General features: G+C 49.6%; 1 protein-coding gene across 2 annotated transcripts in view; it reads right to left on the reverse strand.

Annotated features, from left to right (window-relative positions):
• Window positions 1–26,633, reverse strand: part of LAMB1 (laminin subunit beta 1) — a 41,144-nt gene that overhangs the window by 9,202 nt on the left and 5,309 nt on the right. The window contains exons 4-25 of one of the 2 annotated variants that reach the window (XM_062582375.1): window positions 26,320–26,393; window positions 23,552–23,740; window positions 23,377–23,440; window positions 21,896–22,098; window positions 20,469–20,589; window positions 20,195–20,383; window positions 19,641–19,820; window positions 19,123–19,235; window positions 18,779–18,858; window positions 17,551–17,686; window positions 15,569–15,727; window positions 14,881–15,008; window positions 14,249–14,372; window positions 13,503–13,707; window positions 13,257–13,400; window positions 12,765–12,996; window positions 11,906–12,069; window positions 11,424–11,470; window positions 11,246–11,366; window positions 10,761–10,978; window positions 10,468–10,564; window positions 905–1,274 (exon numbers count right to left, since the gene is read on the reverse strand). In XM_062582375.1, the coding sequence (XP_062438359.1) occupies window positions 905–1,274; window positions 10,468–10,564; window positions 10,761–10,978; window positions 11,246–11,366; window positions 11,424–11,470; window positions 11,906–12,069; window positions 12,765–12,996; window positions 13,257–13,400; window positions 13,503–13,707; window positions 14,249–14,372; window positions 14,881–15,008; window positions 15,569–15,727; window positions 17,551–17,686; window positions 18,779–18,858; window positions 19,123–19,235; window positions 19,641–19,820; window positions 20,195–20,383; window positions 20,469–20,589; window positions 21,896–22,098; window positions 23,377–23,440; window positions 23,552–23,740; window positions 26,320–26,393 (3,358 nt within the window). Of the gene's footprint in view, window positions 1–904; window positions 1,275–10,467; window positions 10,565–10,760; window positions 10,979–11,245; window positions 11,471–11,905; window positions 12,070–12,764; window positions 12,997–13,256; window positions 13,401–13,502; window positions 13,708–14,248; window positions 14,373–14,880; window positions 15,009–15,568; window positions 15,728–17,550; window positions 17,687–18,778; window positions 18,859–19,122; window positions 19,236–19,640; window positions 19,821–20,194; window positions 20,384–20,468; window positions 20,590–21,895; window positions 22,099–23,376; window positions 23,441–23,551; window positions 23,741–26,319; window positions 26,394–26,633 lie in introns of both variants that reach the window. The other variant, XM_062582365.1, reaches the window with a different exon arrangement.

The following is a 26,633-nucleotide window of genomic DNA, read 5'->3' on the forward strand; positions in this document are numbered from 1 at the left end:
AGATTCCAGAGCGCTGCTGTAATGCTCTCGTATCATGGCAACTGCACAGGTCAGAGTTGACTACTATGATCCATACATAATTTGCTTCCCATCCCACACAGCTACAAATGCAGTTTTGATTACTATGAACTCATGGGACAGATTTGAACTTCAGTAAAATGGGGGGGAAAAAAAAAGCCTTGGTTTTAACACAATGAATTCTTTTAACTCGTCTGCCTACAACCCTCCTCACCAGCCGTTTCTCCAGAGTTATGCAGAAAAACTGCCTGCTCTCAGCATTCAGCATGGTCTTAGTAGACCACAGAGCAGGTTTTTGTTTGTGGGACAACCCTAAAAGGAAAGGCAACTATATCCTTCAGGGCAGCACTACTGGGCATAGCAAGTTATTCCCAGGGTGATCCCACCAAACCCAAAGTGTTTCCTCATTCTGAAAGAATTGGGCAGTTTTTAATCTCTAGGTCGATTTTCATCTCCTCATTCATTAGCTCAAGAGCCTGTTCCTTTCCTGCAGTCCTACAAAGCCCAATACTTCCTTCTGCTCTACTGCTTGAGAGGAGCAAGAGCAGCTCCTGAGACACAGTATGTGCATATATGTCAGCGAAAGCAGCTCAGCAGCTGCTCTGACTGTCCTTGGTACCCACAGACCCAAGGGCAAGAGCAGCCACAGCTCTCCATCCAGTGTGGGGAGTTGTAGGGCAGAGGCATATCTGTAACTGAGACATTCGTGCTTTAATCCTCTCTGCTTTGCTCTGTGCGGCCCATTTAACTCTGCGCAAGCGAGCGCTAACAGTTGCACGCACAGCTAGAAAGCATCCGTGATACAACCGGATGGTTGGCCGCCCCGACCTCCAAAAGCACAAGCTACCTTCTCTCGTAGGCTTTAACACAGGGCCCCAGTACTCACTCTGCTTCCTCAAAGAGATCGCCAATGTTTTTCAGGGGCTCGGCAGCCGGATTTTGAGCTATGATGGTTTTAATTTCACTGAGTTTCTCCTCCAGGGTGTTGAGCGTCTGCTGGTACGGGCCGGTGACACCTGTGACTTTCAGGGCGTTAGCCCTGTCCAGGAACTGTTGGGTCCTGTTGGCCAGCTCACTGATGACCACGTCCCAGAGGGCGAAGCACTGGTGGCACGGCACGCAATTGGGGAAGAAGCCCGAGTAGCCCCGGCTGCACTTGTCGCAGCGCGGCCCTTCCACCCCTTCGTTGCAGATGCACTGTCCCGTGGCGCGGTCACACTGGGGCGTCTGGATGCCTTGAGGGTTGCAATCGCATGCTGCAAGGAGAGAAAGGGAAAAAAAGTCTTAAAGGCTGGGGATGGGCAAACAACTGTGAAGGTGGTGGGGAGAAAAGAGAAAGCACCAAGTTGTAAGTAAGCACTGAAAGGAATATAGAAGTGGTCCGCATATAGATTACAAAGCAGCTGATGCGTGCTTGGGCATGGGAGAACCAGGGCTGAGTGTAAAAAGGGGAGAGATATTAGGAAATAAATCTAGGGCGATGCAGAGTGTCTGGTTTGCACATCTCGGAGACAGATGCAACAGCGGAGCATGGCTGGGATGTCAATTTGAGAGGGACTGGAGGCAAAAATCCCAGTTCCGTTCCTATTTTGAAGAGTCAGCAGAGTAAGGCTTTCCAGCCTGGAAAAGAAATAACAAATAGGCACACAGCAGAGAGTTTAAAAAAAGAAAAGAAAAATATGAGCAGAATAGAAAAGGTGAAAAAGAAACAAAAGCTTCACTCTCCTCTCCAGCACAGAATTGGGGGTAAATGAGCAATCCAGCAGGTGCTGGATTAAAAAGCAAACAGCCCCCTGCCCTCCCCACAGCAGGCAAGATGAAAGGGAACAGCTCTTTACAAGGCAGCAGCAGCAGACTCAGGTCACTGTGGATACTAAAAGATTATGTGGCTTCAAAGAAGCGTACAGCAATTTTATGGGTTAAGAGCCGTCGCGAGAGCTCCAGCGTGGAGGTGGGGCACGAGCTCAGGCAGTGCAGGGGCAATCGCGGCCCCGAGTCTTGGCTGGCACCTGCACACCAGGCTCATGCTTTGGGGACACAAGAGGCAGAAAAACAGAAGAAAGAAAAAAGCAAAACAAAGAAGAGTGACAACCAGTGACCCTGGGGAAAAGAGGAGAAAGATGGGTGTCACTGCTGACATGGGTGCTAAAGACCAAGAGGGGCTACACACATAGCTTGTCATGGTCAAGCAACAGTGGCACTCATTAATAGCTTCATCTATTCATCAGTCATCTCCCTACATCAGAGGTAGTATCTACACCTTCCTGAAATGAACTTTTATTTTACTTTTGTAACTATAAACACATGCCTACTTTTATATGCTAGGCAGGTAAGACCCAGCAGCCTCAGGTGGCCTGCCAAAAGGAAACGATAAGGTTTGGGCAACACCCTTTCCTAACAGGCTTCTAGAAGAAATATGCATTTACTTGGCACTAACCCACTATGAAGAGAAGTTACTCAATTAATGTACCCACACACTGTCATTTTTAAAAGCACAGCCACACTTTGCACACCCTAACACTGCCCGGAGAAGCAGTTTCCACTTGACCTGTTCTCCTCCCTAATGACACAAGCAGCAGAAGCAAACACCAACCTGCAAAGTTTTTGCTAAAAAGATGGCAGCAGAGAACAAAAAAAGAGGCCTTGCAACTATGCAGGGGGTCATCTACCAACCATCATGGTGTAATAAACCTCAGACCAAGAAAAGGACTGTAACGCCCGATTAAAGCCGTCACTTACACATTAATTTACCAGGCACCCTTGAAAGATGTTAACACAAATGCATGGTCCAAAATGGTCCGTAAATCAATGCAGACACCCCGAGCACGTTGGGAAGGACCACTGGAAAGGGCAGGGCACAAAGCACGTCTCAGGACTGCGCATGGCTGGCTTCAGCGTCTGCGCTTAAAACAGTTACTCGCAGAGCCGCGGCCGCTCGGCGACAAAATGACTCTCTTGTGCGACGCGGGCCGGATAGGCGAGGGACAGAAATAACTTCTGCTGCCCGCGCGGTCGAGCAAAATGCTCCTTTGTCCTTCGAATTACACTCTGACACAAGAGATTGTTTTTACTTTACATCGAAAGTGCTTAAGTAGTCAGCTTGCCATGGGATATGCTCCCCGCAGGCAAACTGTCGAGCTCCTGCTCGAAGGAGGCCAGTTAACCCTTCCGGCAGCGGCCAAGGCCTCGCTGTGATGGCAAATTGTCCAAATTCCACGGCACGGGGGGGGGGGAGGGCAAACAGGGTGCGGTTTTCTCAAGGATCTCAGGATCTGATCACGTTACACGAATACTTGTTGCTGGCAAACCAGATCACGACATTTACTTGCAGATTTAAAAAGCTTAAAGTTGAAAAAAAACCACCCCAAAGTGAAAATTACCAGTCTTTTGGTAATTCTGCTCCTGAATACCTGCGAATTGGGGGAGGGCAGATGACAAGACCTCACTAACATTTACATGATAATGTGGATTCCAAAATCTCCGGAGCCAGAAAATGCTGGGGATGGGGAGAAGGGAATTTACTAACATCTATTCTACTCAGTACTAACTCATTTGCAAAGTCAAAATCCAAACTCCACAGCTGCCCGTAGGGAGAGGGTAATAACAAAGAAGTAATTTATTCTAAATACAGCGCAGCAGTTGGAAGAATCATCAGATTTCTAGAATTCCCTCAAACTGAGCTTTGTGGGACTCATGAGAAAATCGTGCAAAGCAGATGATGGAAAAATTATGATGGATTATTTCTCTGTTTCAGGATTCTCTTGCAAGCACAGAAGGAGGGGATGCTGGCTCTGCATTAGCTCAAGAGCGTGCCTCCAACATACATAAATTAGCTTTCAACCATGTGGGTTTCACACTTTCTCTTTTTGTCCCAAGTCATTAACTGTTCATAGGACTGCACCATCTCCCAAACCAAAAGGTCAAACTGAAGATAATTTCATCTCTATTTTTAAGTGAAATCACTCAGTTTAAAGGGAAACAAGAACAAGTCTTCCTTGGGACTGCAGTAAGACAAAACAGGAGATTTTGTTTCCATTTTGAAAATTTGGGAGGCATTTCTACATATCCATGGTCTGGTCTCTCTAGCAAGAGCCCACAATTTCTTACCATGATACTGACTGAAGTGTTTCTGAAATCCTCAAAAAGCATCACTGCTCACACCCAGTGAACAAACCCCTCATCTTATAAATGTAAATTTTGCATGCCAGCTACTGCGAGCAGGTAAGCAACCCTGAGCAAAAGCTACAAAATGCTGCCTAGGTATTGAGGAACACATTGGCATCCCCACGATTTTGGGGCACCAACCCTTGCAACAAACATGGCAGTGCCTCCTCCTGAAGGGACAAAAGCCCCGGTGACAGCGGGAGGCTCGCTCCACAGAAAAGGAGATGAGAACCTCCTAGCTGGTACAGGCTGTAAAGGGCTACCACAAGACTGGCACGTAGCTCACAAAAGAATAACCATGTGCTGAGCCACACATCTGTGATGGTGGACACACCTCCATCAAAAGGATTCATGTGACATTTAATTACTACTGCAAATAAACTGGTATATGAAAACATGAGACTTCCTGATTCATGTTACCTGCTCAAAATAGCACTAATGCTATTTTGAATCAATAGCTGATTATTCAGAAGAAATTTGCTAACACTGCAAAACTTTCAACCTTACAAATTGCTGAATGGTTTTATCATCATCATGACTCACTACCACCAGGAAATGATGCCAATTACACCATGCCCAAAGCACTAAAACCAAACTCTCTTCTAGTTACTTTGGAGCTTTTGCCCCTCCAGCTCCTCCTTTAAGGGGCAATGAGCCCTACAACAAGGTCAAGATTGAACTCTAGCCACTCCTAGGGCCATCAGGTGAGTCAAGTCTCACTCATTTTAGCATTAATGATGCCATCTGCTATGGTAGTTTTGTTTCTGAGGTACTCAAACACACTAAAGGAAACACATCTTCTCAAATCCTTCAGCGTATCCCTTGGCTCTGGAGGTTTCAGCTCTAATCTGCATTCACAAATCTGAACTAACACTTGAATATCTGTAGCTGTATCACATCTAATCTTGTGCCTGGTCATCTAATTTTCCCCAAGAAGAACAAGAAACAGGCAGGTACATCTAGGGATAAAGGAGTATTGCAGATCATTATCCAGTTGCTAGCAACAGCTTTATACAAGACTGAGCAAAATTGTAATAGGGAAAAATACATACAATCCTGTAAGCTCCTTTTAAACACCATCCCTGTGCTTGTGTGTCCAGAAATTGGGAAAGATGGTTCACTCTGCACTGTAAAACCACACAGATGCTGAGTTTAATATGAGAGATTTAGAAATTGGATGTGAAGAACTGGCCTTCAAGACAAACGGCTGATTATTATCCCCGGACACAGAAGGGCGCAAGAACAAGTCAAGGCAGAGCGGGTGGCTTGCTCCGAAGATGAATGTTAGACAAGGATCAAATCCTGCCTGGGGAAGCAGAGGAGGAAGCTCAAGTACCTCCCACAGAAAATTAAATAGTGAAGGGCAAAGTCTTCTTTTGAAATTAGCAGCCGAAGATTTGAAGGGTTTCAATAAGGCATTTTCTAAGTTAAACAATCAGTTACTGTTCTGAAACATCAGTCTGGAACTGAGTGTACTGTTTTCTTTAACTCAGTGCTTAATTCAATATGACATTCTTCTGTGCTATACTCTGATTTAAATGAAATCATATTTTTGATAGGAAAATTTTCTAATCAAATGTTTAATAAGATCTACTAATTAGCAAAGATAATTTGTAGAATCATTTATTCACAAATGCACATGCACTCATGCACATGCGCACACACAGCGTCCACGGGTAATTTTGACACCATCTTCATCATTGCATTTTGCTTTTAGCAAATTCTTTCCTGATCTCAAAGATAAAAGCAACACCCACGTGTGTTTACTGAATTTACCCTGGTAGACACCTAAGGGAAGAAACTCCAATGAAGCATGCAACAACTCGGAGTGGTTTGCTTCAAGCTTACAAAGATGTATATACAGCTTTATCTTTCACTTACTCTGACAGCTTCTGTACCTTTCCTTGCAAGTCATAGAATCAGAAATATTTAGAACTCATTTCCATTTTTTAAACTATTATGATTTTTATATGCAGCATATTTTCATACTGCTAAATTTAAGCTAAGGTGTGCCACTGGCTGATACTACAGCTGAGATGACGTAAGAGATACTGAAAAGGCTGAACACAACCATGTCATTTAATGTCGTATTGCAGGAGGCTAGGTACAAGTGTCATATATGATCCTTCACAGAACAGAATGGAAATTATTTTTGCAGAAGTATTTTCTTTACTGCTTAAAGCTGGCAATGGAGAGCATCAAATCTTTTACACCCTCCACAGGCAAGTAACAATAGGTCTGTGCAAACACGACTTCCTGGCATCATTTCCTGGTGGTAGTGAGCCATGATGATGATAAAACCATTCAGCAATTTGTAAGGTTGAAAGTTTTGCAGTGTTGGCAAATTTCTTCTGAATAATCAGCTATTGATTCAAATTACACTCTGAGCACATGGCTAACTCCTCAGCATTATATTTTCAGTATGTGTGTTACGATAAGATGCCAGCTAAGATTTAGAAGAGTTGCGCAGCATTTTAACGCGCTAATAGACCTTGCCAAAAGAGTAATTTTCTGGAAACAGCCAATATATACGACTATATTTTAAGACTGCATATCCATTAAAATTAGGAAAGTCAAGTGCAAATTATAATACTCTTAGCACAGAATTTGTCTGACGTATTCTAAACACTTACGGCATGTCTAAAGGAGATAGAACAGCTGCTGATCTCTCTTTTTTTCTCTCCCGCCACCTATAAAAGGAGCCTACATAACGAGTTTAAGACTCAGATGTCTAAATTAGGACAACGAAGCCTATTCTTCGCTAACAACAGGATAATTTCCAGTGAGCAAGTACTTCAGCACCGGCTGCTCAACAAAGACTTAAAACTAAGAGAAGCAACTTTCTGCCACAGTCTATAACTACTTGATAAAAATTTCACCTTTCCATCTTAGTTCAATTAAATTCTAGTTCTTACGATAGGGCTCGATACTCAACTTCTGCACAGAAAAATGATGACATTTGCTTCATCTAAAGGAGGGGGATAGAGCGATAGAGCCCAGCTTTCAGTCTCACACAGCATCTTTTACTAACTGCGATCTGTTCTGATGGTTCTATTTATTAAAATAATATAGTAAAGTCACCACCTCCTTTATACGACTCATATATGCTTCAGAAATACCATACTAAGCAAGTGCACTGTTCAAGCTGGATGTGCAATGCTGCTACATCTCAGAGGCTTCTCTGGCGCTTAGAGACTTCTGCTAGGAATGTGCTCTGAGGGTTGAGATTAGAGTACAGCTCAGCATGCCGAGTCCTGCACTCTGGTTGCCAGGCTTTGGAAAAGCTCCAGGAGAATGCCTGGGAGACTTGACTTGGATGAAACGTGTAATCCTATTATTTACTACCTTAGCAAGGAGTTTTTTGCACATGGACACATTCATGTGCATGCTCACCCAGAGTTGCACGTAGCTCCCAGATTAAACAACAGCCAGAAGCATCTCCCAGACCTGACGCCCGTGCAGACCACGCTTCCGGCAGAGCCGCAGCTTAGCTTCTGCTCAGTGTAATCCTCATCAGGACCTGCACGAGGCTGAGAAAGAGGCATGCTGGGCATTCTCCCTGTCTTCTGTGCTCCTCTTACTCTGTTTTTCAGAATAACGTGAAATTAAACGAGTAATTAATTGTGCTTTTGAAAATGCAAGGTAAGCATTCTCCAAGATCCTACAGACTCGTGTGCTCTCTGCAGCACGTTCTCAGGCACTTCTGCGCGCACGAGCCCCCGCTTCACGCCAGGCTGCACGAGGCCCCTGCATAGTGTGATGATAATATGCCGCACCGAGGAAGCGGCACTCAGGGACGGACTGCCGCTTCACGTGCACATGGGCCACGGCTCTCAAAGCAGCTGCTGCCCACCAGCTGTGGCCCCAATCCAGGCTGCATATAAACAGATGGGGTCGTTAAGAAGTTGTGATTTACGCCCCTCTCCGAATCATTTCCAGGCAAGTGCTCAGATGCAGAGAATTCAGAAATCAGTAGTTTTGAAAGTCTCAGCCTCCAACCATTTTTTCCTTTTTTTAACTAATTAAAAAATTTGAAAGGGCATCTGTCACACCACTGCAGAGAGTACAGAATCTCTCCTATTTCTCAGTGGGACTTGGTGTCTATCAGTGGCTACAGGCTGAAGATCTGCTGTGAGGAGGTCAGACATGAGCATTCCTTGACTGCTGCACCATGCAACCTTCAACCTTCTGCACTGAGCAGTGGAGGATCCTGGGCCTGGTGTCCACTCCTCAGCATAGATCACCTGGTGTCCACATCTCAGCAGACATCAGTGCTAGCAAAGGAGACCACTCATCAAATACTCACACGGTTCAGAGTTCTCTCACAACTCCAGATCCAGATCAGTTTGTGCTTTCTTCATAAATGTGGTGGAAAACGTGACTTTGTCAGCTTTTAGGGACAGAATGAGAGTGCCATTTGGAGCAGGTTCCACGTCCAGGGTTATCTGTGTCCCCCAGCAGAGCTGGAGCCTGCCCACACTGAGCAAAGGCTAAATCTTCATGACAAACTCCCTTTTGTCTCAATTCCAGCTTAATCTTGGCCACTGACCACACTGAACCTTTGTGCCATGGGCATTGCCCTGCAACTCCTTAAACAGCTTTTCTGGTTAGCTCTGCATACCATTTACCACGGAAAGCTGCTTGCTTCCTGCGCAGAGCTGGGAACCCAAGTTATATTTATGCTGATCTGAACATCACTCTTCCATCAGCCAGAGAATAAACTAAGGCTGAGATGAGGTGTTTTCTCTCCCTCAGAGGCTGCCAAGGCAAGACTGGAGAGGGCGCAGGAAGGAACTCTCCCAGCAGAGATTCCCGCAATGCCGTTGGGCTGGATGTGCTCCAAGAGCAAGCTCGCACGTGGAGCCTGTCTCGGGAGCTGTGCCACAGGTTCCCACAGCTCAGCCCCAGGCACCGGCAGTCACCACGCTCCAGACACCTTCTGCAGATGCCGTCCAAAGGCAGATCAGCATTTCCACCTGAGCATGTCTCTTGGGTCACTCGGAGGCAGAAGGGCAACTCGGTGCTTTCACAGAAGAAATAGGTTCTGAATAATATCTGCTCTTTTTTTTTTCTTCAGAAACATTAAAAAGCATGTTTCCACATGTTCAAAAGACAGCAGAAACTAAACGAAAGGTCAGACATGCCAGTATGCAGCAAAATCTTGCCAATAAGGTATGCAGATGGACTTTTATCAATAAACTTTGATGGAGACAGCTGATACTGAGAGACACCTCCTGCCTGGGGCTCTAGGAGACTGAAGAAGAAGAACACACACAGCTTCAGCCAAAATGCCAGCTTGCTTGGAAGAAACGTAGTAAGTGCTCAGCAACCAAGACAATTCCACAGTCCTTTCATCTTCAGCACTAACCAAGTACCTGTGACCTTCCTATCTGGATAATGGGCTCCAAGGTATCTCTATTGTGAAGGATTTATTAAAGACCTCAGCAAGCACATTCCTCCCTGCAGGAAAAAATACCTTAATCTACTGCAAACCTCCTGGCAAAGACGCCTATTTAAACAGATCAGAGATACAAGTTTGTTCTGGTCTGGACAGTGTTTGAAGTTTCTTTTCCAGCTAATGAACAGACTTGTTTATAACGAAAGGACAGACAGAATCCAGTTTTCTAAACAATTAGCTTTATGCTGCTCTGTTTTGTTATATATAGCTACAACTGACTAGCTGTATGGTCTCCAATCTCTATTTTCATCTGAAATAGCAGGAAAATCTTCTAAATCAAAAACTCTATTTCCTGACCATATTCTCCCTAACAAGAAAAAAAATATTGACAGGAGTCTTCTACTACGTAAAATCAAAAGACAAAGGAAATATATTTTCAGACTAATTCTCAAACCCAAATTCTTTGCTTAAAATATTTCCTTACCACGTTGGTTTACCTGGCAGCATCACAGAGTAAAAGCTGAAGAGTTAGTTTCTATACATTTGTTTATAAATAACGGCCCAATAAGCCATAAAACAAATTACGCAAATCTCATGCCAGGCTCTTGCGGGGACTCTGCTGCATCCCCCTTCAGCAGGCAGGCCCCAGACTCGGCATGCTTCTCTGCACCTCCTCAACGTAGGCACCAAAACGTTAAGGAGGACGCTACCCAAAGCTTCCTCGCTGCAGGCCTGGGGATGCCGTGGGGCGCTGCGGGACGGCGCTGCTCGGGGAAGGGCGTCCCACCCGTCAGCGGAGAGGACGCCGCGCCCGGCCATCGGCCCCCGGGTGATTTCCAAAGCGGCCAGGCCCTCGGGCCCGCGGCGGGCGCACGGCCGCGACTCACCTCGGCACTCCACGCTGGGGTCTCCCCAGAAGAGCTCCTGGCACTCCCGGCAGGTCCGGCCTCCGAAGCCCGGCATGCACTGGCACTGCCCCGTGAACTGCCGCGGAGAGGAAGGCGGCACGCTCAGCGCCCGCCCCGCGCCGGGCTGCGCCCGCGGCCTCTCCCAGCGCGGCCCCGGGGCACGAGCCGGGTTACGGCGGGGCGCGCGGCCGCCGGCCCTCCCCGCCGCAGCGGGGCCGGGGCGGCTCCGGGCGCCGGAGCCCGGCGGCGCGCGGCCTCGCCGCCCCCCTTACCTCGTTGCAGGCGGGCCCGAGGGAGCGGGCGGCGTCGCAGGCGCAGGGCTCGCAGCCGGCGCCGCTGGCCAGGTGCCACGTGTGGGGGGCGCAGCGGTCGCAGGCGCGCCCCACCACGCCGGGCAGGCACCGGCACTGCCCCGTGGCCGCCTCGCACCGGCAGCTCCCCGAGCCGTCGCAGTGCTCCCGCGCCGTGCCCAGGGCGTTGCACACGCACTCTGCAAGGCAAGCGGCCGCCGCTCAGAGCGTCGGCCCGGACGGCGCCGCCGACCCCCCCCCCCCCGCCGCCCTGCCCCAGCTCCCGAGGACGCCGCCCTCGCGCTGCAAAACCCCCGGTGCTCCGGGGGCAACCGCCTCTGCGAGCCCGCGAAGGCGCACGCAGACCCGAGCAGCTCGCAGCTCGCAGCTCGCCCCGTCCAGGCAGCGCCCGCGCCCGCGCTGGAAGGCCCGCGCGCCCGCGCCGGGGGGCCCCGGCCGCCACTCACTGCGGCAGTCCTGCTGCAGGGCGCTGCCGTAGTAGCCCTGTTTGCAGAGGTGGCAGTTTTCGCCCTCCGTGTGGTACAGGCACTTCACGCACGTCCCCGTCCTCTTGTCGCAGGCCTCGGGGTCGGCGGCGTCGATGTTGCCGTTGCACTGGCAGGGCCGGCAGGCGCCGCCGACCTCGTCGGGGCTCCCGAAGAAGCCGGACGCGCACTCATCGCACCGGCTCCCTGTTCCAACGGACAAACGCCGCGACAGCTCCGTAAAGGGGCAAGACCGCCACGGGATAACGAAGGATATTAAGCAGGAGGAAGTTAATTGGACCGCGTCAGAACAGGGGATTGCAACGGCTCAGGAGCACCCCAGCACGCGCAGAGCCCCACCGCCCAGCGCTGCCTGCCTGCAAGCCCGTCCCCTCGGCTTCGCGGCCGCCCCGTCCACCTCTGCTAGCGCCCGTCGTCCCAGCTGGGCGGCCGTCACCAAGAGGCGCGTGGAGCCAGGACCACCCGGGCGAGCCGGGAGCCCGCGCGTTCAAGGTGCCCCCTCCACCTCCGACAGCACGACAGTGATGCTGGCACTCTGGTCACGTCTGACAACCCCCGAACACGTATTTCCTTCCCACTACGAGGTGAAAACCCAGCTGGCTCCGTGTACGAAGCCCATACCTATGTATCCCGCGTTACAGACGCACACGACTTGCAGCGTGACTGGATCCTGGTAGCAGCCGCTGGCAAACTGGCGTCCGCTTTCGGGGCCGTCGGGGCAAGGACAAGGGCGGCAGTGATCGCCCGATCCCAGGACAGGGTCTCCGTAGTAGCCAGCCAGGCACCTACACGAGGGGTACACAGCATGCAGGACATGCAGGCAAACGGGCAAAGCAATGCAGTGACTGCGGATGCTCCAACCTTCAAACCCCGCCAGAGGCCAAGAGATCCGCGCTGAAGCCTCTGGGGTACCGCGACACGGGCTCTGGCATCTGGCCACGCAGCCAACCCCTGGGGAAGACCGTGTTCCCGCTCCATGGTCCTCTGCTGTCCCCAGGGCTGCGGCCAAGCCCGGGGACCAAGCACCGGGGCCTGGGACCTGCCCCATGCACCCTTTCCAGTCCCATAACACAGCAGGGCGTGCGAACTCGTGAGCTTTGGTGGCCTCTTTAAAGATACCCTGCATTTCACCAGGAAGCGGCCGCCCGCTGCCCTCACTGCTGCGGGATGGCCCAGGAGCCTGGCACCACCTGCAAAGCTGCAGGCTCCCCCCTCGGCGTCACCCCCAGGAGCTGCCCCAGGACAGAGCCACGAGCCGCGCGTCCCACTCGCCAGCGACGCGCTGCCTTTTCCCTGTCCACTAAGGGAAAAGGGGTTTGCAAGCGCAGGACGCGGGGTCACAGGACCCCCCGAGGGGGCTGCCGCATGCACAGCCCAATCGCCTCCCATTTCACCGATGTCCACGGTTTTTTCCCGTGGGTGCCCGCGGGGACCCGCCGGGGACCCCGGGGCCGGCGGCGCGGCGCGGGGCGCGCGGTACCTCTCGCAGCTGTGGCCCGCCGTGTGGTCGCGGCAGCCGTGGCAGGCGCCGGTGTGCGGGTCGCAGTGGTCCGCGTGGCCGTTGCAGTGGCAGGGCTGGCAGCTGGGGAAGCCCCAGAAGCCGGGCAGGCAGCGGTCGCACTGCCGCCCGTACACCCCGGGGAAGCAGCGGCACTGGCCCGTCTCCGCGTCGCAGAAGGCGTTGTAAGAGCCTCGCAGATGGCACTCGCAAGCTGCAACAACAGCGGTCCCTTTTCTGCTGGCTTCGGCAAAGCCCGGCCGCACGCCAGCGAGGGTTTTGTCTCAGCAAAACGGCCCGAAGGACCAGCCTCAAAACCGCGGGAGCCTAAGCACAGGGTATTTTGCATCGGATGTCCGTGATTATGAAGAACACAAGACATCTTCGGGAGCATCGCATAGGCAAGCCTCAGGGACGGCCCCCTCCCTCCCGCCACACCACGCCACCGGCTTCGGAGTTGAAAGTTTAACGTACACCTGCATCCGCTGGGGCCAAAGCCGAAGGTGCCCGGAGCGCATCTGTCGCACTGTCTTCCGACGACGTTGGGACGGCACTGGCACTGTCCTCCGCTGGGGTCACACACCGAGCTCAGCGAGCCCTGAGGGTCGCACTGGCACGCTGAGCGGGGAGAAGCAGTGCGAGAGGTCAGTACCACCCCCCGCAACACAGGACGTCATCACCATCACCACCACCACCCCCCAACATTCAGCAGGTACATACATAATGCGGTCTCATGCAAGAGAGCAGAAATGCTGAAGATGATGTTCTTGCAGACATCCGTCATCGGGGTCTTCACAACGCTCCGGCTGTTCTCCAGGCACCGGTATCTCTGGAAAGTTTCCCAAGCGCTGTTCGTGACCACATCTTCGCCCGAGCCTCCCACCGTGAATATGTCCAGTGACTTGCAGTACGGCATGAGAACGAGCTACGAAACAATTTTTACAATAACAAAATGTCACTATTTATAAATACTGTCACCAGTTTTGTAAAATTTCACTATTATCCCGCTTCTTATCATCCTTTCTTAGCAAAAAAGCAAATAACCAGACAGAATTTGGCAGGGAAATGATAGAATTTTTGCACCTTTTTGTGTAATAGTTTCTAGTATCTACCAAATTCTCATATTTTATTCTTTCATTCAGGAAAATAGTTTGATATTCATGACACACACTGCACACATTAGCCTTTCCACAGAAACTACTGTAAAAGTTCAGCTCTGTGGAGCTACTACAGTCCTGTAAAATAAAGCACAAGCCTCTTAACCGAAAAACAATGCACACTTTGAGACTGAAGAAGTTTATGCTGGTTTAAATTTTCAATAAAAATCTAGATTTAGCCATAAGTGACAACTTTATAAAACCGATTCCTTTGGATTTACATGGACACACTGCAGAAGAGAAGCCAGCTTTCAGGATGTCAAATACCCTGCCTGGCATCGGAGCATCCCCAAGGTAACTTCTACTCACAGAGTCGATGAGCGTGTAGGGGCTCTCCATCTCGGTGTCCACCGAGGAGTACTGGGGCAGTTCCAGGCGAATTGTGTAATTCAGGCCCTTTTCAAAGCACACCGGGCGGGGGAGAACTACGTATCTGTGTTGGGAACAGGAAACAAGTCTTACACCCAATGTCCAGTGCCATAAAACTGTTCAGGTGGCCCTGTAACGCAGTTGAGATAAGAGAAAGCAGCCAAGAACGGAGAGAACAAGCAGTACAACACGGAAAGGGCGGTTTGCACGCTTGGGTAAACCAGAACCGGAAAAGCTGGTCGGCGATGGGAAGAATCACATCAACAATCACTCACTGGCGAATACTGATTTTTTTTTTCATTTACCAAATGAACAAAGCAAATTGGACCATCATGAAAAGCTTAAAAGCTTGGCATCTACTGATGCAAAATAAAATATACATTTTAAATGTTTGACATTAAATTTCACTCATTTTCATAGAGGCAATGGTAAACTGAAAACACTTGTTGCAAATGGACTGAAATTAGTTTGACAGACTCATCCAGCAGGGTTTGGCTGCCTGCTTTTGGCAAATTTGCCATCTGGTGATTTTTGAAAGGTTTTCTCTTTCAGGCCCTTCCAGTTATACTGACCTGGAGCCGGGTGACAGCGAGACGACCTGGTTGTCATCATCAGGAACAGTGTTGCCACAGCGGCTACCCGTGGGGATCTTGCCCGGCCGCGACACGGTGACAACGGCTTTTTCCCACTGATCCGGCAACTGAGGGAAAAAAGAAAACCCATCAGCACGAAGCAAGGGCTGTGAGCTGCCGAGAGCACCAGGGAGAGCGCGAAGCCGTGCGTGGCAGTCGTGGTGCACACCAAGCTCCAGGCAAGGATTTTCTCTTCACCTAAGGTTCTTCTCCTCACCTCCCACTTGCAAATTATCCACAGCCAAAACTGGCTGCTTGCAAACTCCTGGCTGCGAGCGCTCGATAGGCAAGGCAGGCAATTTGTCTCCTTAAGCCACATAACCCCGTTCCCACCCAGCCTGCCTGGTTGATGCCAAATTTACAGTGTAATCTGCCCTGAAGGGACACATCACTTTTAACTCACTCATTAAACAGTATGCATACCATCAGCACAGTTAAAACACCACCATCATGATGGAAATTAAAATTGCAAAGCAAGTAACACCAGCGACAGCAATAACCCCTGAGGACTCGCATGCATTTTGGGCGCTGCCCCGAGCTCCGGTTGTCGCGCTGGGAAGGAGTCCCAGCACACGCCAGGACAGCCCGCGCCGCCGCGAGGGCGCCTCGCTCCGACACGCCGGCCCACCTGCGGCTCGTAGCGAACCAGGATCTCGTACTCCATGGAGTAGGGGACGTTGTCGATGTAAAACTCCAGGTAGGCCCCCTCCGGGACGCGCACAAACCCGGCGCCAGTCCAGGATGGCGTGCGCTCCTGCGTGTACTGCCGCTCTACTATGCTGACTCCCTGCAGTGACAGGGGACAGAGATGACAAATTAGATGCGAATATTCCCACAGCAGTAGCCACCAAAGTAGGTACTGAGCCCCACTGGAGCGCCTGCCCCGGTGGGTCGGTGTTGACAGATCACTCCTGGGTCGCTACATACATCGTCTGCATCCTGGAGAACATAAATTCTCCTTTAAAAACTCGTTTGTGCACCCTGGTGCCTTTCTCCTTAACAATACAGTATAACAAAATAACAACACTGCACCAATTCATCCACTTACTGGACAACTACATTTAAAAACTTGCTGCAAGTAAGCCATTGACCAGCTACAATATTTAGTTCACCCAAACCAGAAGTATTATGGTCACCAAGGCAGGACATAACTCGTGCTCTAATGACTTTCGCATCGTATTTATAGCAGTAAGATTTACATGCAATGGTGTATAGCTAACCGCTATATTACCTGCCCAGCCTGAGTGATAATTTCATTATTGAATAGATTGACAGATTTGTGCCAGGCCAAACCAAACCACTGATCAGGGCAACATTTTAAAAGCAGACCCTGGCTATCAAGTAGAGCGTCACTAAACAGCAAAGCTCCTACTTATCTACTGACATTAAACATAGTAAATCAATGTGACTATTCCCTTCAGTCTGAGACAGAGGTTATTTTTTTAATATGCTACTCTCTGTACAAAGCCAATGAGAGGCACCAGAACATGTGAATCTTTGACACCAAACTTCCTGTTTCACATACATCTGCGTCCATGAATAGTTCCCTCTATAAAGCAACATCCTGTGCATTCCTAAGGAAATTGTTTTAGCAGAAAAAGATAAAATGTAAGGAAATGTCACTGTATCTATCACTTCAGGATGTCTCTTCATGTATTCCCACACCCTTTGGAGAGAGCCGGGCTATAAATTATCACCCTTTGGCTTTGGACAAAGGGACAGACTTCTCTAGGGAGGACCGGAGGCGGGATGAGAGTGAGCACACGGCTTTCGGGGAAAACGCAAAGGACACCCTCCGCTGCGGTCCACGCTCTGCTCGACCCTGCCTAGCTCTCAGCATCATCCAACAGCAAAAACACTCTGCTTTGGCTGAAACCGCAGCGTGACTGCGTTTTGCTCAAAGTAAATAAATTAGGACAAAGTGTCCCGATTAAAGGCAGACTAGTATCTGCTGCTCCACTAGCCCATCTCCATGTCTCCTTGTTGGAGGCAAATCTAATTGATATAATCACCTAGCTGCCATTAATGAATTAAAAGCGAGGCTGCACTCTCATTTAATGGAAAGAACTAAAGACTCTGATATGTGGGACCAGTGGGCACAACCAACCAGAGGTAACCTCGCGTACAAGACCCATTTCTTCCACAATCAGCTGTATTTTTAGTCATTAATAAAGAAACCCCACTGATTTATGGAAACTCCGAAACAGATGGCACTGCGCTTAGATGTCCTCTCTCCCGTTTCTGCAGCAGCAAAGAAAAGGGCCGTGGCGGCATCGCGGCACGCTTGAGACAGGCGGAAAAGAGAAGCGAGGGCACACGCAGCGAGTGAAGAAAGGGACAGAGGCAGGGAACACGCTGTACAGTCAGCGACCAAAGAAACAGGTTCACGAAGCAAAATCAGAGTCTCTCCCCCTAAATTACTGCATTATTTATTGATACTAAGCTTGAACAGCTACGGACTGACAGTTTTCTGGTAAGATTCAATTTTGTGTTTTTCTACATCATCTTTGCAAAATAATCGAGTTATGCAATAGGCTCTTTTGAACACCCAGCGGCTAAACACAACTTTCGCACAGCTGTGCTGACCGACGGATCTGAACTGCTACTCACAGGGCCAAAGCCGGCTTCCTCGGCCTCGTAGATGTAATGGTCCAGCGAGATGAAGTAATAGCCCGGCTCGACTTGATTGCACTGACGGCCGAACATGTGGGGCCGGCACTCGCACTGGCCGGACTCGCTCGAGCAGCTGCGAGGGGAGAAGAGGGGGTTTGCACCCGTCAGACGTGACGCGGGAGACGCGGCGCTTCCCGACGCCCAGCTGTGCCCGCGCTGGCACGTGCAAGCGCATCGTGCAAGCGACGACCCCAGAGCAGCCGTGAGCAGAGGCTCCGCCGCTGCCTGCCGAGGGGCAACCGCTCGTGGGAAGCGGCGGGGGAAGACGCCGCGCGGGATGTGCCCCTGGCCACCCCCGGTGCGGACGTCCCGCCTGCGCACTCTGGTCCCAAACGTGCCCCCGCCGGTCGGAGGGGTCCGGAGGGAGACACCTAACCCCCCCGCCGGGAAACGCCGCAGAGGTTGGGCAAAAGCGAGACATTGCAAGGGGGCTGTGAAGGAAAAAGGGAGAGGGAGAGGGAGAGAGAAAAAAGAGAAGAAAAAAAAGGAAAGGAAAAAAGAAGAGAGAGATGGGGCATGTCCCTGCCGAAAGCCTGGCCTCAGGCCCTCTCCTAGCAGGCGGCGAAGCGCCCTGAACCCGCCACAGGAGGGTCTGGCCGCCCTCGGGGCTCCCCGAGCAGACGTCGCAGCCAGGACTCTTCAGACACTGCCCCACAGACGCATCTACAAAATCTGTGTTTTCCTACGAAAACTCTCCGTGTGCCCAAAGGACACTTTTCCGCATCCCACCCGTGTGTCCCCGGCGCGTGCGCGGGGCAAAGCCCCGGAGCAGCTGCCTGCCCGTGGCACGGTCCGACTCCTGCTCCGCTGCGGGGACAGTGACGTTTGGCAGGGATCGTGCAATGATTTATACAGGAAAGATGGAAACGAACCCGCGGCTGGTTTGTAGCCTGGCTCAGAGAAGGCAACAACCACACTGAAACCAGTTTCACGTGTTTTTCCGCACTGGTGGTGCAAACGGAGGCGGCCCTAGCACGAAAAACACACGGGCACGTCCCTCACTACCTTCCGCACTCAAAGTCAGCCACTTTCCGCACGCCAGAGGGTAAAGATGCTTACAAATGCGGCTCTCCAGAGCGCACGAAGCCCTGGGGGCTGCGACGGCAAACGAAGTGAAGCGCACCAGGCTGAATGATTAAGAGAGAGCAACGGGGCAGAGACTCACTTGTTGCTCAGGGCTCCCCCCTGGTCGCAGTCGCAAGGCCGGCATCCATCCATGTCGTTGCTCAGGCCCCAGTGCTCGGGCTGCGGGGCAAAACACCCCAACCGCTGTCACGGGCTGCTGGGTTAACCCACCCGCCTCCCAAGGCGCTCCCGCCCCCCTCCCGGAGCCGCGGCCGCCCCCCTCCCACTGCCGGCCGGCCCCGGGGCGCGAGCAAACCTCGGGGAGATCACAGCCCCCTGCGTCACCCGCCCCGCCAACCCGCCCCAGCCCTGGCGCCGCGCTTCCCGCGCGCTGCTCTCCCTCGCGCCCGTGTCTTCCAGCTCACTCCCACCGCAGCGGCTTACCAGGCACCGGCTGCACTGCTTTCCCGTCACCAGACGTTTACAATAGCAGCTCCCCGTCTCCGAATCGCAAGGGTTCCCTCCGGGATGGGTCCCCAGGGGATTACACGCGCAGGCTGCAATTGGGAAATACAAATAGGTGAGTTAAAACACGGGGTTCAATTACCTTTTACGCAGCGTCCAATTTAAATATTTACCGTGAAACTTCCTTTAATTCCCCAGGAAAGAGATTTATGGCATACTTTTCCCACCCCTGGCTCAGAATCCTACAATTAAAAACATACTAGGAGGATTCTCCTATTTCCAGGGCCCGTACTAGGAGGATCAGCTGGGGAGTGGAATGGGGGGCCTCTCCCCCCCTTGGTGGCGGGGGGCCTCCAAGTTACAGCAAATCTATAAAAATGGGTTTCCTTTAAGAAAAACAAGAACTCAAACAAACAAAAACCCACCCCACAACCCAGCCCCACCAGTTCCTCCCAGAGCTTTTGATCCCACACTAAGGAACACATGTTTCTACTCACACTGACAGCCCGCTGGGTCGTCGGCACTCAGGCCGTAAAACCCTTCTTTGCAGAGGTCACATCGCTCTCCTTCCACAAACAATTTACAACGGCATTGCCCAGCGATCAGACCCGTGGAGAAATCAGTGTAGCGATCACATATTCCACCGTTTTGGGACCCAGCCGGGTCACAGTTACAAGCTACGAGGGAAGCATTGCATACGTTAACTGCTAGCAAGAGAGAGAGAGAAAAAAAAGGCCAATTCTCACATCATCAAATTGCTTAAAGTCATTTGCTCTGCACCAGGTGGGTATTGCTATTACAAGCATTTAACACGACATAGTTGAATGTATAATGGCCCAATAATTCCAGATTCTTGGAAAGAAAAAAGCCAAGGCAGGCACAAGATCTCCAAGATAACAGCGGTCCCTCGCCACGAGCACCGCGCTGGCTGCAGGAAGGGCCGGGCGGGCGAGACGCAGCGAGGGCTCCTCTCCGTTCTCCGAATCGCCCCGAGTTCTCCGACCTCCCGGAGAGGACGCGCGCGCGGCCCGGGCAGCGGTGCGGCACTCACGCTCGCAGACGTCGGGGTCCCGCAGGTCCCTCTCGGGATGCTGGAAGTAAAAGGGCTTGCACTGCTCGCAGCTGCGCCCCACCGTGTTGTGCTGGCAGTCGTCACAGACGCCCCCACTGGTGTTCCCGGTGGTCATGTACACGGCCATGTCGAAGTGGCACTGGCTGGAGTGGCCATTGCAGTTGCACTCTACGACACAAGACAAAAAGCAAAGTAAGAGCCCAGTCCCCCCAAAATATTCTGGGCCTCAGGTCTGTATTTTACTTAAACTCACTTTTGCATGCGTTGCTGTTGCGGCCTTCGGCTGGTCGCCAGGGTAAGTCATGGTAGAAATCCAAGCACTGTTCACAGTTTAACCCTTTGGTGTTATGTCTGCACATGCAGTGCCCATGGACCTACCGTTAAAACAGAAAAATGAGAGTGATATATTCAGTTATAAAAAAAGGCAGAGAAAAAGGACGCTCCTCCAGTTTGTTCAAAACACAGCTAGTATATAATGGATATACTTTTGCATATGTTTTTTGGATATACTTTTGCTTATACTTATGGATATACTTTAATGCATATGATTGCATATAGAGGACATAAAGGGCCACAGAGTGTCCTTCACCTGCCTAGATAAAAATGTAGCCATAAAAAATTGTCTTTCTTTCCTTACCGGAACTAATGCATGAATAAATGCTTTCACACAGGAACAAGGGGAGCACAGTCCCACCCAAGTAATCACAAAAGCCTCTTGGAGCTAATAATTAGCTGTTGATTAGCTATTAATTAGCTACTAACATGTATCTAGTTACAGCAGCATGACACTTTTCAGAGCCCAGTGGCTTTTTTCAAGCAATACCTTGCTCTTGGAGCATCAGTAAAGACAACAGACCACTGCATCTTGGATGGGCTTTATCTATCGAAAGGGTTCAGCACGTGCAGAACCAGGATGCAGACACAGCGGTGCAGGCGTGACAGCCACCACCTTCGGTGGTGGGGACGAGAGCTGTGCCTTTCACAGGAAAGCCCACCTTGCTGCTGCTCAGGGGAGAGGGACGCTCCCGCCGAGCGCGTCCCGGGGCCACCCGTGCTCCTTCCCATGTGCCTCCACGTTTTCATCCCGTTAATAGCTCACTCATTAACAGGAGTCCTATTACTGCTCGTCAGGCACAAATCAGGGGGAAAACCAGAGCCCAGAAAGGATGTGGCACTCCGGCACCAGCATGCCACCCAGGCTTCGAGCATGCCACCCAGGCTTCGGGGTTTTCTTCGAGAGTCTGCTGGTAATTAATTATGCATTTAGCTATGCAAACTGATAGTCTGCCTCTCAGCTGATAAGGATCGATACAAGCACAAGTCGTGCTTGACTCAGGAAGGTGTTTCAGCCTTCGGTGCCCTTATTTCAGGTCATTGTAGGGCAATCAGGTCAAGCAGCAGACTCAGCTCTGGCTGCATACAGGCAATTCTCCTTCTGCATTGCTGCCTTTAATTTCATCTTTAACATAATTAGAAAAGGAAATTCAGTCTGCTAAAATAATTTTCAACTTACCTGAGCTCCCTGTGCTTAATTAACACCAATAATGACAGATCATTTTAATGGTAGAGGGAGAAGCCAGTCCCTGTCATCTTCCTGCTTTAATATCTTTATATCACTGCTCAGAGATTAAGAGAGGCAGAATCAGGCAAGCTTTTGTGGAGAAGAGTATGAATATTTACCATTCCTTCCACCTCCTCACTGAAGCCGTCCACTGGCGCACACTCGCTGGCATGTCCATAGCAGAAGCAGTTCCCGCGAACCACCATGTCGTAAATGGCGTAGTAGTATTTCTCCCTGATTTCCATCCTTGAATCCAAGAGATTATCTCCCAGCGTGTGCAGCTTGATGAATTTGATTCTCAGATTTGTGATCTTTAATAGGTCTGCGGGGAACACCAAGAAAACCCACGTTTTTGAATTATTTACTGCACTGAATGGGAGGAAGCCAGGAGAGCGGCAGCCTGAACACACGACTTCCCAGATAGTGCTCCTCCTGTAAGCACATCATATCAGAGCGAACTTCTGGGCTCATACACTACACATCACTGAAATCACATCACTTCATAGTCTCAAATTCCAGAAACTGCAATGATTTACTCTAGGTTAATAACCGTGTAACTTAGTTCAGACCTGATATTAAGGAACTGCTGACAAGGACATCAGGCAATTTAAGAATTATGAGTCTTTTGGAAAACAGCTTGGTTGAAAACTAGACACAAATGTCTTTTTCTTCCTTATATGCCCAATCTTCCTAGCTAATGTTTTATTTTGCTGAAAAATGTAACAACTTATCACTAAACAAATACAAAGTAAAAGTTCTCACAGGGTAATTTGTGGGAAGAAAAAAAATCCAGCAATTAAATCTATCTACTTGTATACTTGATGTTTGAAGCCTGTGTTTTTTTACAGGGTGGAAACTAGGCTTGAAGTAGCACTTTAAGCCAATGAAAGCAGAGTATCATAGTTTCTCCTTTAAAACTTTGGTTAAAAAGCATGCAACTGATACAGCCATTAGCAGATACTCTTCTATTTCAGTTATTTTCCTCTGCTCCAGTTAACTTGACACTGAAGGATGCTAACTGAAACTAAGAACGAAAATGAAATCAGAGGTCAAGTTTCAGGCCAAACTCTGCAGGGCCCTACACAGGCCAAATGCCTAATGAAGCTTCTCTTTTAGCCACACCAGAGCAAAGCAACAGTCTGTCTGCACTCCGCGATTTTAATGACCCTGAAAGATTATTATGTTCATTTTTGTTTTACAATCAGATCCCTGTGGACTCAGTAACACCAAGAGTGTAACAAGAGTAACATCAAGGAGTCTTATGTTTTATGATTTTAGCGAGAAAAGCAAAATGATTTATTTGTAGTTCTATTTCTTCGTTTAAAGAATAGCGCACAATTAGGGGATCACAATAACTGCCTGATCAATGAAAAAAGGACCAAATACAATGATATGTATAAGAGCATTCACTAGAGCAGACAACGCCATTCCTTATTTTCCCAGGTGATCACTGTCTGAGTCGGGAAGAAAAGCTGTATGGCTAATTTCAAAATTATTTTCCAGGTTAATGCATGACTTCATGGCTTATTAGCCTTTTAACAGTAACTAAATAAATACAGAAATGCTTTCAAAAGAGAGTGGAAGGTAACTGCATACATACTTTGAATCCTTGGACTGTATGGATCTTCAATTCTAAAAGCAGGATCTAAAACACGATATATTACCTGCAGGAAAAACAGTACAACGAAACATTCAGCTTCAAAAATAAGAGGACCTGAATTTGTACGGAGGAAAGTCTGTAGGAAAAATAAATAAATAAACGAAAGCACTCTAACCTCTCCCTCAGTTGAAGGTTCAATGTCAGAGTATCGGGAATCACAAATTATATCATCCACTTTCTTCATGGGTCCAGTTGAAATTCCAGGAAATGAGCTCTCACAGTCATACGCAAAATACCTATATATTTGCCACGTTTTCCCAAAATCGGATGATCTTTCTATTAGCATTGCAGCAGGACGGAATGTCTAACAATAAGAAAATCGGAAGAGATCATATGCTATTCATTACCACTCGCATTTACAGTTGGTACCTGTAAGTATGAGCAATTCACAGGTCTGCATTTTAAGCTTTCTCTCCCTTTCTGCACTGAGTATTTCCAATATTTGGCCTTTTATCCTTTACTACTGATATTCTACCTTCTGCTCAGAGGCAGATCATCACATTTGTTGAAATAACCCACACCAAATCAATCTATTTAAAAAGGCAGCATTTAGTTTTCCAATAAAAAAAGCTGTTAAATAAACATATAACCAACAAGCAAACTTCTATGTTTCTCAGATTCCAAATCCCCCTTTAAAACTGCAGGTTGAAGTAGGGCATTAGAGAAACAAAATTGTTTTCCACTGTTCGTAGAAAGAAACGCAGCCTTCTGGGTTGCTGTAGCTCCTTGCTGTATCTCCCACATTTGGAGCTGGTGGAGACCTCATGGGCCTCATCTCCTGCCCCACTGGGAGGCCTGGGCAGAGCTGGGCACCCACATTCAGGGCTTGCTGATTTTCTCAGAAATTCTTGCTGAGCAAGTTCTCTGGGACGGACAGTAAAGGCTTAATGCCGACGTCTCTCTGTCTGTCCACACTACCTTTCACTGTGCCCTAAGAGCTGTCCTCTGTGTTGCACTAAGGAAAATCTTCCTCTTGAAGGAGATCAAAAAGTTCAGCTCACTCATTCCTACCGTGCTGGGCTCCCACACGTCCCAGTGACCCTACTTGAGCTGGCTTTGACCAAACTCTGGCAGGCTCCATTTGTTTTAAACCACCTTCCTTCTTAGCTACATGCATTCAACTCAAGAAGAATTAGGTACTGAGATTTTTTTTAAATATTTTTAATCCCGACCCTTTAATTTAAAAATCTTATGATGATCTTAATGTTTCAATTTATGAACTGCATTTCAAAATGCAAATATCGATTTAACACCAGTCTCGCACTAACTGGCTAACGCCAACAGCAGCCTCTTCATAAGTTTTACATTTTTAGACAGGACACTCAAAGAGCTGAGCACAAAAACATTTCTTTCACAGTTGGAAGGAAAGTTTTTTTCTGCTTTCTAGCTGAAAATATCTTACAAATGTCTTACAACTTACAAAGAAAAAGTGTAGCAACTCAGAGGTGAATCAGCTCAAGTGTAAATCCCACAAATATAGTCAACAAATCATCATTAAAACTGTCCTTCCCCAACAGACTTCCCCAGGGCACCCCACAGTCCTGTCCCTGCCAGCCTTGATGGCCCTGGCATGGGCCAAATCCCTCCCACGTTTGCCTCCACGGCCAGCCGTGTCCTCCCTGCCCCAAGCTAATCCATGTCCCCATCCACCACTCCCTCCCTGGCCCCATTTCGGATGGTCACGCTTGCCACCCACGTTCGTTTTGGAAATCCTGACACCAGCAAAAACATGCACGTGCAACATCTGCACCTTCCACAGCGGGTTTCACGCGGGAATAGTCCGCTGAGCCCTCCATGCTCGGTGCGTCTGCCAGCTGAGCCGCCAGCCCCGCGCGTGCCCTGGGGCCATGACAGGTCCAGCCAGAGCCTGCGCTCGCGCTCCCACTGCGCCTACGCACCATGGCCACGGTCTCCGTCCCTGTACCTGCTGCTTCCTGCAGCGGAGCAGTCCCTGACCGAGGTGGCAGGAGAGGACACCACTCCTCTGCAGCCACCATGCACTGCCAGAGTAGAGCTGGGCAGGGGGAGACACCCAAGATAAAGCCAGCAGCTCTCCTCGAAAGCCAACAAGGCAAATTTGTTCACGTACAAAGCGTGGGGACTGGGGCCTGCAGAAGTGCAGTCCCTGCAACCTCTGCTGAAGGTTGCCATGAGTACTTGCTGTGATTTAGGACACATGGGAGACAATCTGCCCTTCCAAGACATCTGTTTGAGCAGAAACAAAGCCACATTGTGTACAGATGTTCATTCTTCCTGAAGACCTTTCCATTTGCCAAAAGAAAACTGATCCCACGGCCAAATTTTTTTTAAGGAAAAATCCTTGCTACCATACGATTTTGCTAATCATCTTCTAAAACACAAACACTAGAGAGAGAAACAAACAGCATAAAATCCAGCTTTGGTGCAATTCCTTCCACAGCTTCTCACAGCTGAAAGTTTAAACACAAGTCACAACTCACCATTCCTATGCGGGTTCAACAGCAGTTAATGGTCGATAACTCTAAAATTCAGGCAAAATAGCTTAAACAAAGCCCAAATCCCAAATATCAAATGGATGTCAATGACAGAGGAGAGCTCTCATCTCCTTGTATTTTAGGAGATTTGAGTTTATCCAAAGAAGGTGTTATCTATGCATCCAGAGTACCTAACAAAAATGAGAAACTCGCAGTCCCTGTGCACTGCCCCTGCACACCAAAGGTGCTTTAAAATAAACATTTTAAAGTCTGTTTCTTCATATTGGGATTTTACAGTACCTTGTGTTACACATCTTCTTTAGTCCAAGGAAGGAGGGAAGCGGTGACGTGGGTCACGACGCCCAGGCGTGCCGAACGGGCACTAGCCAGCGCTCCCCCGGAGGGCTGGGACACACTACGGCTTCCTTACCTTGAACGTCATGATGAGATGAGTGAAATGAAATTCAGCCTCCAGGTTCAGCTGTATGGTCACGTTCTCCACACCTGCAGGGGCAAAGAAAAGAAAACAAGGACACCCATCAGCCTCTACACCACGATTTCCCCAGAAGCTCCTCTCTCCGGTGACAGATGCTTTTCCCTGTCGTTAGGCTCTGCTGTACTGGAGTGATATGCGGTGTAGTGCTAGCACAGCCTCAAGGACTGGCTGGAGAGGACCTGCTCCCAAGGTTGCTGGGAGGACCAAGGACCTGCTGAAGGTTGCACCACACGTGGGATAACAGTGCC

This window comes from Rhea pennata, chromosome 1 (assembly GCF_028389875.1).
Source record: "Rhea pennata isolate bPtePen1 chromosome 1, bPtePen1.pri, whole genome shotgun sequence".
NCBI lineage: Eukaryota > Metazoa > Chordata > Aves > Rheiformes > Rheidae > Rhea > Rhea pennata.